At 36.5% G+C, this 11,720-nt stretch overlaps 1 protein-coding gene across 3 annotated transcripts; it reads left to right on the top strand.

Annotated features, from left to right (window-relative positions):
- Positions 1-1,774: 1,774 nt before the first annotated feature.
- Positions 1,775-10,936, top strand: LOC140755659 (uncharacterized). Of its 3 annotated transcripts, none has more exons than XM_073090964.1 (10): positions 1,775-1,951; positions 2,749-2,880; positions 3,919-3,993; positions 5,821-5,919; positions 7,881-7,979; positions 8,276-8,420; positions 8,992-9,083; positions 9,381-9,844; positions 10,385-10,449; positions 10,864-10,936. In XM_073090964.1, the coding sequence occupies exons 2-10, from the start codon at positions 2,803-2,805 to the stop codon at positions 10,926-10,928; spliced, it is 1,182 nt and encodes a 393-aa protein (XP_072947065.1). In that variant the 5' UTR covers positions 1,775-1,951; positions 2,749-2,802; the 3' UTR covers positions 10,929-10,936. The 3 variants fall into 3 exon arrangements, with proteins under 3 accessions (XP_072947065.1, XP_072947064.1, XP_072947066.1); XM_073090963.1 differs by having other exon boundaries at positions 1,776-1,951; positions 2,797-2,880; XM_073090965.1 differs by having other exon boundaries at positions 1,784-1,909; positions 2,797-2,880.
- The last annotated feature ends 784 nt before the right edge of the window (positions 10,937-11,720 follow it).

Below are 11,720 nucleotides of genomic sequence, written 5' to 3'. Positions count from 1 at the left end.
TCGGTCACTATGCCGGTCTGACGCGCAGAGGGTCCCGGGTTCGATCCCCGGCCAGATAGATATCTAAAAGATGTTTAAATGTCTGTTTTTGTGCCTGGGTGTTTGTGCATTGTCTCTGTGTGTGTCTATAGCACACGATACAGGGAATCCTAGTGTGGGGTTGTAAATGTGGAAAGTTTTTAATGTTTATGTTTCATATTTTAAAAAAATGCGAAGTGAGTTCGCTACACTTCAAGCCTTATTAATCAATTCCATTGTCATGTATACACGTCCTTTTCTGGACACCTGAAAAGGTGAAAAGGTGTCCAGAAAAGGGCATAGGGTACGTTTTATCCTTATTTTTTGTTAAAGAGGGGGAAACCTTCAAAAGGTACACGGTGCTGTGGGAGCGACACAGGGTTATGTGGGACTCTTACCGCACTGAAACCCCCCGGTGGCCGCCGCGTAGAGGACTTTGGGATCTCGAACGGAACGCATGACGCTCGCCACACCGTCTGGTGTGTACGACCGTATGCGACCGCACATACCGCCGTCCTTCCCGGGGTCGTTACCCGGGCGGTTCGAGCTCCCACTCTTGCCGCCCGCAACCCCGGAAGCCCCCTTTTACTCGCCTCTTATGACAGGCAGAGGATACCGTAGCTCTATTCTGGTCCCGGAACTACAGGACCAAGAGTACCTCTTATGCTGCTAAACAACTAATCGATCTGCGAACGACGCCGCGGGTAAAAGTAACGGAATAATTATAAGATTACTTAACGATGTTATAAGTGAGGATTGCAAAAGTGGTGTTGCAACCTACATGTTGGTAGGTCACCACGGCATTGAGTGTTGAAGCGAGGCGAACGGGTTTGCTGTAGTGAGGGGACAAATCGATTGGATAATAAATATCGACGATAATATCGATCAATTTTTAAAGTTATAGTTAATTGTTATTATACAATCTTTTATGTTACTTTTCTTACAAAGTGGCAGTGGTGTTCGACCAGTTCATTGTACGGGGCCCTAAGGAAATTTTACATAGTAATTTTATTTTACTAATGACTTATAAACATTGTTTGCTCACGAATACTTACTTTAGATTGGTTGGTCCTGGCGGCTTGTTTTTCAACAAAAGAACTGTGATAGCTTAATGGTTTAGAAACTCGGCCTCTCGAACGTGGGGTTCGAGGTTCAAATCCCAGGCACCTCTGACTTTTCAAAGTTATGTGCGTATTAGAAATGAATTATCACTTGCTTAGACGGTCAAGGAAAACATCGTGAGGAAACATGCATACCTGACAGATTTATATAAAAAAATAAAATTTCAAAGGTATGTGAAGTCTACCAATACCCACTTGGTCAGCGCGGTGGACTATGGCCTAATCCTTCTCATTATGGCATATGCCAGCCCTGTCACCCTATAGTTACGTCACTGTCTTCCAAGCAGCACAGTCTGTTAAATAAATTTTCTTTTTTATAATATAGGAGTAGCAGACGAGCATGCAGTCCACCGGATGGTAAGTGGCTACTGCCGCCCATGGACTTCTGTAATCAACCCCAGATATGATTAGATATTCCTACCTGAGATCAGGCACAGATGCTCCGCTACCCGTGAGGACCAAGCTGGAATGCCTCGGAAAACTATGTCTCCCTTACCACAGCCTTCAAACCAGAACACAGCAGCGCTACACTGCTGTTATAACAAAAATAGGTGTGGCGATGGTGCCGCCGGAGTCGAACCACAAAGGGTTTTACCACCTCCTCTCAAAGGACAGTAGATTTGAACTTTTTCGTAATAAAACAATTCTTATCGATACAAAGATATATCGACCCCTCTCTAGTCCAACAAATAGCTCCAAGCTCAGTTCAATCGTGACCGACAAGCTTTAAGCTCATTTCAATATCATATCGAAAGTTTAAATATCAATAAGTAAATAAAGACCTGTTTTACTTTAAATAAATTGTGTTCAAGGTGTAGTATAAAGATATATTGTATAACGTGTGTTGTATTGTGGTTTTTTGATTTTAAACGGAACCCTATGTTCGGGGTAAAAGTAGTAATCAAGTGATCTATCGTTGCGTGAAAGTCACATCGAAATCGGTTGAGCTATTTCAGGAGGCCTACCACCATCTTTTAAAACCCATCATCGTTCAGAAAAGTTTTATTTCCTCCTTAAAACAGTAAATATTCCGTCATAAACGGTTGAACAAACTTAAACCCTTATTAATTTTTCGCTTATCCATTGTATAAAATCAACTGAAATTGTCATATTTTGCTTAAAAAGTTAAATTTTAGAATTATTAGAAATTAATTATCACTTGCTAAATGGTGAAGGAAAACATCGTGAGGAAACCTGCATACCTGAGAGATTTATAAAAAAAATCTCAAAAGTATGTGTAGTCTACCAATACACACTTGGCCAGCGCGGTGGACTATGGCCTAATCCTTCTCATTCTGAGAGGAGACTCGTGCCCAGCAGTGGGACAGTAATGTGTTGTTGGTTCATATCAAGAACCGATGACAATATAAGATTTTAATAATTTTATCCCATTCTCCTCATCATGATCCTCAGGAATCAGGATTAACGATTCCTTGTGCGATTTTAGCGTGGTTTTAGTTTTTAAACTATAATTATTATTTGAAGTAGGTATCTCGTACCGTAATATATAAGTATAGTCCGCGCCAAACTGCTAGTCCGCTCTGAATATAGAAATGAGTCGCGTCGCCATAGCAAATTATATGACTACACCTGCTCGCAACAACTTCAGAGCGTACTAGCAGTTTGGCGCGGATTAGACACGTGTAAATTTGTTTAGATAAAAATGGATTCAGACATTCCTGATGTATCCCCTAATACTGATTGTGATCAAGAAAATACAACCGGAGTTAGATTAATTATTGTAAGTATTTTATATTACAAATTTATTATCACTTGCTTTAACAAGGAAAACGTGAGGTTGTGAAGTCTACTTATTCGTACTTAACCAGAGTTGTAGAATGTGGCTTAAACTCTTCACTCTGAGAAGAGATCAGCGCCTAGGATTGCGTACAAATGTAAAACACAAATGCGTTGGTGATGATAATGATGTTTTGGTGCTATTTAAGTATCATCACATCAACTGGACTCGTGGCGGTCCTCCACGGTTCAGTTTGCACGGACGTTCTTGCCACGAATGTGTAAGATGTCGAATGAACTTCCTCCTGAGGTATTTCCAGAGCGCTATGACATGGGCTCTTCAAAAAAGGTGCAAAAAAAGCTCTCATGCAAAGTCGGCGATGCATTGGCGACTCCTCTGGTGTCGCAAATGTCCATAGGCGGCGTTGACTACTTTCCATCAGGTAGTACCTACATCTTAGGCAGATGTATCGTTAGACGTAACGTATAGGTCGTTAGGTTAAACAATAAAAATAAATAAAAAATTACGTAATTATCGATAGGTTTGATGGGTACCCGTTAGTGGCTAAACATTTTCGAAGCACCTTAAGCCCTTCATGCAATATTAGTTTTAAAACCTTTCACTAGTGCCTTAATTGCGATTTAAAAACCTTTACACGGGAGGGTCACAAAAACGTATCGTCCGCGTAAAACTGCTAGTCCGCTCTGAATATAGAAATGAACCGCGTCGCCATAGCAGATTGTATGACTACACCTTCTCGCGACAACGTCGGAGCGGACTAGCAGTTTGGCGAAGACTATATATACCTTAGTCTACCATAGTGCATTGGAGATCGCTTCACGTCTTCTTCTGTTGTGACAGGGTACCTACCCTGTCACAACAGAAGAATAGCATATGTATGCCTAGCAGTGGAATCTTAGGTGTGATTTTAACTTAAAATAAGGTGAAGAAACCTACATTTAATATTTTGAATCAGTATGGACAACAATAATTTTATTTAGTGAAAGTGTTATCTTCATTAAAGTTTTTGTAAATTTGCAGCTAAATTTACCAGAAGACGAAGGTGAAGGTCTTGGGTTCAGGCTCACCAGGACACTCTGGGACCCTTATCCATGGGTATGTTATAAAACCAAATCAAAATAATTAATCATTTTATTTATCTTTATCTTTTGTAACCGCTCTACCTACTCAAATATATTAACATTTTTATTGAAGGTTAATTGCATGGATTAATTTTGGAAATTAGTAATTTGTAATTATTATACAATCACTTTACTTACGAAAGAGGAGCTTCATTTATATAGAAATAGGCTCAAAATATCCAGGATTCCTTAGGAATATGTACTTAGGTATTATGCATTTAAAAAACATTGTTAAGCAATATACCTATAGATAACTAGCTGACCTGGTAAACTTTGTACCGCCTCAAAATCTATGTATCAAATATATTTCATATAAAATATAGCCTATGTTACTCGTGGATAATGTAGCTTTCGAATGGTGAAAGATTTTTTAAAATCGGTCCAGTAATTTTTGAGCCTATTCATTACAACCAAGCAAAAAAACAGTTTTCCTCTTTATAATATTAGTGTAGACAAATTTACGTTAAAATAATTGTAAATAATCTACTTTGAATAAAATATTTTGGTTGTAAAACGCCCACGCACGATGCACCCAGCAGACGAAGGGCAAATAACAATACCTTATTTTGTCTTTATTGAGGGCATTTTACCTTAACGGATTATAAATTGCGTGGTTTTACTTGAAAAGTCCTTCGAATATAATTCGGTATTTAAATGACAAAATGTCGAGTTTATGTCACACCGAAAAGATCGCTTGAAACATTCTTAAACATTACATTGAAGTGTCCAAAATTCTGCTGGTTGGTGATAATTAGAGGACATCTGCAATCCACCCCAGATAAGATTAGATTCCTACCTGCGGTCGGCCACAGATGCACCGCTATCCCTGAGGACTAAGCTGGAACGTCTCGAAAAAGTATGCCTCCCTTATTACACTTTAAACCAGAACACAGCAGCGCTTAACACTGCTGTTGTTAGGCAGAAATAGTGGTAATAGTGTTAGGCAGAAATGGTGTGGCGGTGGTGCCGCCGGAGTCGAACCACAAAGGGTTCTACCACCTCCAAATTTCTGTTATAACAGCAGTGTTAAGCTCCTGTGTTCTGGTTTGGAGGATGTGATAAGAGACATACTTATCACAGACGTTCATACTTAGTCCTCAGAAGTGGGAACGCATCTGTCACTATAGTCCGATTCATAATTAGGTGTCCAAAATGTAAACAAAGGTGTTGACCTATCAAGAAAATATGTGTCAAATGGCAGTTTCTTATTTTTGACAATATTAAATTAATACATCGATAATAAAATAATAATCTAAATAAATTAAAATCAATTCACATTTTCCAATATTTATATTAACTCAATTTCATTTCATACATTAATAATCATAAAAAACAAGATTTATGAGAGAAAATTAAATTGTGATAATGGTCACACAATCGGCATCCAACACATTTTTTGTGCCGCCATTTTTAAGTTTCGTAGTTGATATTATTCATTTTTGTGATCGTGATCGAACTCGAATTTTTTCTAGTTTTCTTAGCGCGTTTTTTTTAATTGTGTGCAGTTATTAAGTTTTTGTTTTATGTTGAATTTTGTGAATTTTTTCGTTTCTTGTTAATTTGTTAAGGTTTACAATACCTGTAATCGAATTTTGACAATGACATTTCTTTGTTTACATTTTGGACACCTAATTATGAATCAGACTATAAGTATCTAACTAAAGGTGGTAGACCTTTAGTTACATACTTTTAGATCGTAAATATTTTGTTGGGTTGCCCGATAGTCTCTAAGAATCGTCCTGTTGTCCGGATTCTAAAGTGTCCATTTTGAATTTTTTTGGAAAATTCATTTTTTTTCTAGGTCCGTGAAGTGATACCTGACTCCAGAGCAGACACAGCTGGATTAAAAACTGGGGACTGTCTCTTACAAGCGGATGGAAAGGATTTATTAGGACTACCGGTAAATATTTAAAGTACCTTTTTAAAAGAATGGAAAATAAAAAGTGTCCGTTGAGGTAGTTATACTTACTTAGGTATAATTATTTCTGTATTTAATTAGCGCAGCCACAGTGTAAGCACAGTATAAGGATATATACCTTATACTGTGGTGTAAGGATCTATATATTTGTACCGTGGCGCAGCTAAACAATAGGGAATATGCATGTGATTTAGATTTGCTTGTTATTTTTTTCTTCGGTACATTACGGTCCTGAAATTACATCTAAACCATTATTTTTTCTTTATTTCGGGTTAAATTGTTTAAAACTTTAATCAAAAATCGTAAATTATGCGCGCGAAATTCAAATTTGCAAAACGCATTCCCATTGGTCGAATCGAAAAATGACGTCACATAGCGTGTTACGATGTTTATCGGTGTCGATATTCAAACTGTTTGAGAGAAAAATTGTTTTTGTCTATATTCCTACAGTGTTATTTATTACCTAGTACGATTTTTCTACATAGTATTATTAGGAATAATCAAGAACAATGATTGAAAGTAGTTTTGTCAAAGCACAATCGGACTATTTACCTAAAATATGCAAAATGAATAAACTGGTTTTTATGCATAGGTCAATTTGGAAATATTTAACTGATCATAACTTATTATGTTAATATTCTTTTTTTATATAATATAGGAGTAGCAGACGAGCATACAGTCCGCCCATGGACATATGTAATCAACCCCAGATGGGATTAGATATTCCCAGCTAAGGTCGGCCACAGATGCGCCGCTACCCCTGAGAACTAAGCTGGAACGCCTCGGAAAAGTCTGTCTCCTACCACACCCTTCAAACCGGAACACAGCATCACCTAACACTGCTGTTATTAGGTAGAAATAGGTGTGGCGGTAGGGCCTCCGGAGTCGAACCACAAAGGGTTCTACCACCTTCAACCTATCACCTATCTTCATCTATCTTTATAATATTATAATAGATTATAATGCATTTTGTGTGTTTCAAATGATAGTATTTGTTGTAGAAGTCGATAAGTACCTAACGAAGTAGATGATCAATGCAATATTTTAAAATCATTTACCTAAAATTATTGTTTGTTACAGTAAATACAAATGTTAATGCGATTTTGGAGATACTATATCTGTTTCCTATAATCGTGCACCACATTTTTCGTATTTTCGCATCTTTTGCAAAAGAAAATACGCTATATAATGTATTTATAGTTTATAGTACTGGTTTTGCACAATAAGTCCAGGAAATATTTATAAAGTGGTTATTTAGCCTTTCCCATGATGTTAATAGCGATGAAACCGGAAAACGTTTAATAATACCTTTATGTGCATACAGTTATCATCAATATTAATACAAATCACGCTACGTGACGTCATTCAAAGAGCGCGTAAAATGGCGGCGTTTAAATGTGTCAAATTTTTTTGATACTTTAAATATTTTTTAAAAAAATATATCAAACACTAATAAAATTGTTTATATTTTTTACTATGTTAAAACGATGTGATAAGTGGTTTAAAATAATAAAATAAAAATGTGCATATTCCCTATTATTAAAAAAAACGGTTTAATAAAACGTAATTTTAATTAGTACCTATGATTATTCCACAGACCTGTATTTGTTTTTTTCTTAAACTACATACTACTTTTATAAAGTAGTTTTTGGCCATATGGCCATGTTTTGGCTGAAAAAAAATATTGCCAAGCACCAAATATTTTATGTCAATTTATGTCAATGTCATAGAAAAAAGGGATGTGCATTAGTTAATCGATTTTAATAAATTTCACGAATCGATTTTCATTACGTTAGCCTGGATAAACTAGCTGGTTTCGAGCTGTGCCAGTGGATATATGAACATCATGATAAAATAAGAAATCTGTCTGTTTCAATTGTTATTTTATATTACTTAATCAATTTGGTCCGTAACACGTTATATATTATTTATTTTATTTATAGATTGGTCAAGTGGCTGGTCTGATAAGAGGCGATGGATCCGGACATGGAGTATCTTTACTCTGCTGGAATTGTGGCGTCGATCCTAATGATGACCCTGAGGTAAGAAAGTTGCATACTAAATAATACTTTTAAACCTCAATATTTTGCTGCTTTGTTGGCGAAGATAAAATCGATGTAACATATAAAAAACTAGGTGAACTGATAATCTGAAGATTCGGAAGTAGATCCTTTACAGTTTATTTTTAAAATAGGATTAGATAGAATAGGATAGAATGATAGGATTTACTTTAAATAAAATAACCACTGATTTTGACTGATTCAAGTTACTCTGCAGCATCCAGGAATGAATCTCATTAAGTTGTCAAAGAATTCCTTCAAAAATATGAATGTTTCAGTTACTATGGAGCTGCGGGGGTGGTTCACGGGGTGAGAAGTCCAGACGAGCGTTAGCGGGGGTAGTCCGCGCGTTATCGTGTTGCGTGTGCGCCGCCACCGCGACCAAAGCGTTAAACTGTGCGCGCTCGCACTTGTATTGTGAATGTACGTACATTATTATTATTATTATAATGTAGGAGTAGCAGACGAGCATGCAGTCCACCTGATGGTAAGTGGCTACTGCCGCCCATGGACATCTGTAATCAACCCAGATAGGATTAGATTTTGCTACCCGAGGTCGGTCACAGATGCGCCGCTACCCCTGAGGACTAAGCTGGAACGCCTCGGAAAAGTATGTTTCCCTTACTACACCCTTCAAAACGGAACACAGCAGCGCCTAACACTGCTGTTATAGGGCAGAAATAGGTGTGGCGGTGGTGCCGCCGGAGTCGAACCACAAAGGGTTCTACCACCTGTAGAATTAGTATTCTTTCAGAGTTAAGTGTATAGTAAGCTTAATGCGATGACTTAAAATATGACTTTGGTAACAAAACCAATTCGTGCATGTAAAAAGTTTTTTGTTATTCTAAGCAGCATGCCTTTGAATTTTTCGTATCAGATTTAGGCTAAGTTACTCTTTGCAAATCAGTACAATAATGTACACTTTTTTATTGTTTAAAATGTGCAAAGCAATGTTTGTTTTAAAATGAGGCTATTTTTTTTACTCTTCTTTTAGCTTGTTGGAGCAGATTGGACAGATGTGCGCTGTGCAGGGAGAATTTGCCTCCTAAGGACTCTCCATATGCTAGGAATTTAGTTGCAGAGCAGGTGGGTATTCCATTTCAGCGTTTAATAGTCTGGTTAAAACTATCTAAGTTGTGTTGTGAACAGAAGGTTTACTACTATATATAGTTTAAATTATTAATACTTTAAATTTGAAACCTATTTATACTGAAATTTGTTACTCCAGAATAATGTATGTTTTTAATAGTGAAATAATAATTAATATTGGTATGGGTATGTTTTTATCACAAACAAACAATATGCAAATGCAAATGCTGTTTTCCTACCTATGACACAATGAAAAGACTTAGACTTAGATAGAGACTTCTTCTAATCTAACAGGTGTTCGAAGCAATCGCAACAGAGTACGAAATAAAAGATGCCGCGAAACGCCGTTCCCGCGCTGCATCCGCTTACAATTCACCCACACGTTCCCCCAACGTCTCTCCGACCTCCACCCGCAAGGGACAGTACCAGCTTTCCATGATGAACAAGCGACGAGTCACGCAATACAGCGAGAAGTGTGTCTCTGATCCAAATATACAGAGGTCCCTTCACAACGATGAAGCGACGTCCAGTAAAACTTGTGAAACTTGCAAGTGTACGAAAAGTAAACATGATGTGCCTACGATTAATGTGGAGGATGTGGAGAAGGAACAAAATGTTGATATAAATCAGCTGTTAATGCAACATAAGTTGGTAGCGAGGCTCAGACAGGCTTGCTCGCTCGCAGACCTACAAAATGCAGCGATCCAGTCATGTCAGATATCGCAGTCTATGAATAATATTAATTTGAATGATGTGTGGTACGTATTTTTATATTAAATTATAAAATTTGTATTGAAATATTTGTAATGAAAACTGAAAATTCAACTATTAACTCTCAAGTTTCCTTCAGCGTCTAAATCGTATCGCTTATAATTAATTTCTAATACGCATATAACTTTGATATAGCAATGATAGCCTAGTGGCTAAGAAACTCGGCCTCACGATCGAGGGGTCTGAGGTTCAAATCCCAGGCACGCTCCTCTGATTTTTCATAGCTATGTGCGTATTATAAATTAATTATCACTTGCTAAACGGTGAACCCGTGCCCGTGCCCAGCAGTGGGACAGAAATGGGTTGCTGATGACTGATGATGATATAACTTTGAAAAATCAAAAGTGCATGCCTTAGATTCGAACCTTGGGTCCCTAATTGAGGGAGTAAAGATTTTACCCACTAAGCTACTGCTTATTGTCTATTTCGCAGCTTGTATATATTTATGATTTAAGAGTAATTTTGAAGGGTGTTGTAAATTAATAATTACTGAATGTTTGAATTTGATTGGCATTGTATTTTTACAGCGGTGGCAGCAATAATCACAGCAATTCAATGGAGAATGTGAAGAGTAACAGTGGAGGAACATGCGGTAATATTCTCACTTTATTTATTTATTTCTTGTAAATGTACAATCAACAGTAAATGTAAAATCCGTCTTTTTATTAAGAGTGTGAAGTTATTTATATATCGTAAGACCGCAATGCAAGATGGGACTTCATAGCCATCGATCTCTATGCCACGTCTGCGTTTGCGATATGGGGTTGGGTAGGAATTATTCAGATCTCGAGGGTATTTTCTTTGCCCGGGCAAGTTCTCAAGGGGGTGTATAAGATCACAAATACACACAGATAAATACAGTGACATTTATATCCAACAATGAACTTTTAAGAATCATTAAAATTGACATATACGGTACCATTAAAAAAAAAACATTAAAAAAAAATTAATTATATATAAAATAGGCAAAAAGTGATCTAATGCTATGTTTTTCTTTGGTTTCCAGATCCACCGGTCTTCGTGTTAACAGCGCCGCCTATATACCTTCTAACCTGTGATCATAATAAATAAAAAAAAAAAATACGTGTGGCACTCGGAGACTGCCGCGGTAAAGCTATTGCATAGCATTTTTTATGCTATGAAAACGCCCAGAAGGAATTCCAGAAATACAATATATTCTTCCATAATCATCAACATTTCCATTAATACATCTTTATCCACTATTTTATCATATCTCCATTATATAAGACATTGCAAATATCAGCTGACATTTCATAACTCCAAGCAAGACTGAACATTCTAAAATATAGTAAAATAGAAAAGTATTTAATAAGTGACATAAAGTATTAACAACCAGCCATATAAATGGATCAATGCGATGTGCCTGTGACATTTGGCCGAATGTTACAGGTACATCGCATTTTTCATTAATAAATGCACTTTGTTTATTCATATTTAAAACACTTTGTACACAAATTATTTGTACCATAAATCATAATGGCGTTTTGATTTTGTGCTGTCAAGTCTGTCAGTTGTAATTGTACGTTTAAAAATAACATACACTCTTTTACGTTATTTTATCAATCCAGAATTCAACATAGCTTATGTTGATAAAACATATTATTTGGATAATATGGTAATATAATTTTGAATTTTATAATGGGAATATAAAATATACTTCACGCAATTTTAAGATTTCTGCACGGATTATAAAAAAATGTGTATTACTGCCATCTGTGTTCAAGTTGACGAATTAAGGTTATCAAATAAAATAATAAGGAATGTTAAATAATACTTTATTCAATTATATCCATATTTTTCTATTGACAGTCAACAACTTGGTTGCCTGGAGACTTGATATCC

Source organism: Epargyreus clarus, unplaced genomic scaffold (genome assembly GCF_041222505.1).
Source record: "Epargyreus clarus isolate Ecla_fem2 unplaced genomic scaffold, WU_Ecla_fem_2.2 ptg000033l, whole genome shotgun sequence".
Classification (NCBI taxonomy): domain Eukaryota; kingdom Metazoa; phylum Arthropoda; class Insecta; order Lepidoptera; family Hesperiidae; genus Epargyreus; species Epargyreus clarus.
The sequence above is the reverse complement of the archived record's forward strand: the minus strand, read 5'-3'. Positions and strand labels throughout refer to the sequence as shown.

Excerpts from the sequence above, each read along its gene's own strand:
- LOC140755659 (XM_073090964.1), top strand. The coding sequence starts at position 2,803 with ATGGATTCAGACATTCCTGATGTATCCCCTAATACTGATTGTGATCAA. Across the intron at positions 7,980-8,275 it reads ATCCTAATGATGACCCTGAG|TTACTATGGAGCTGCGGGGG; the intron begins GTAAGAAAGTTG and ends TGAATGTTTCAG. Across the intron at positions 9,084-9,380 it reads GGAATTTAGTTGCAGAGCAG|GTGTTCGAAGCAATCGCAAC; the intron begins GTGGGTATTCCA and ends CTAATCTAACAG.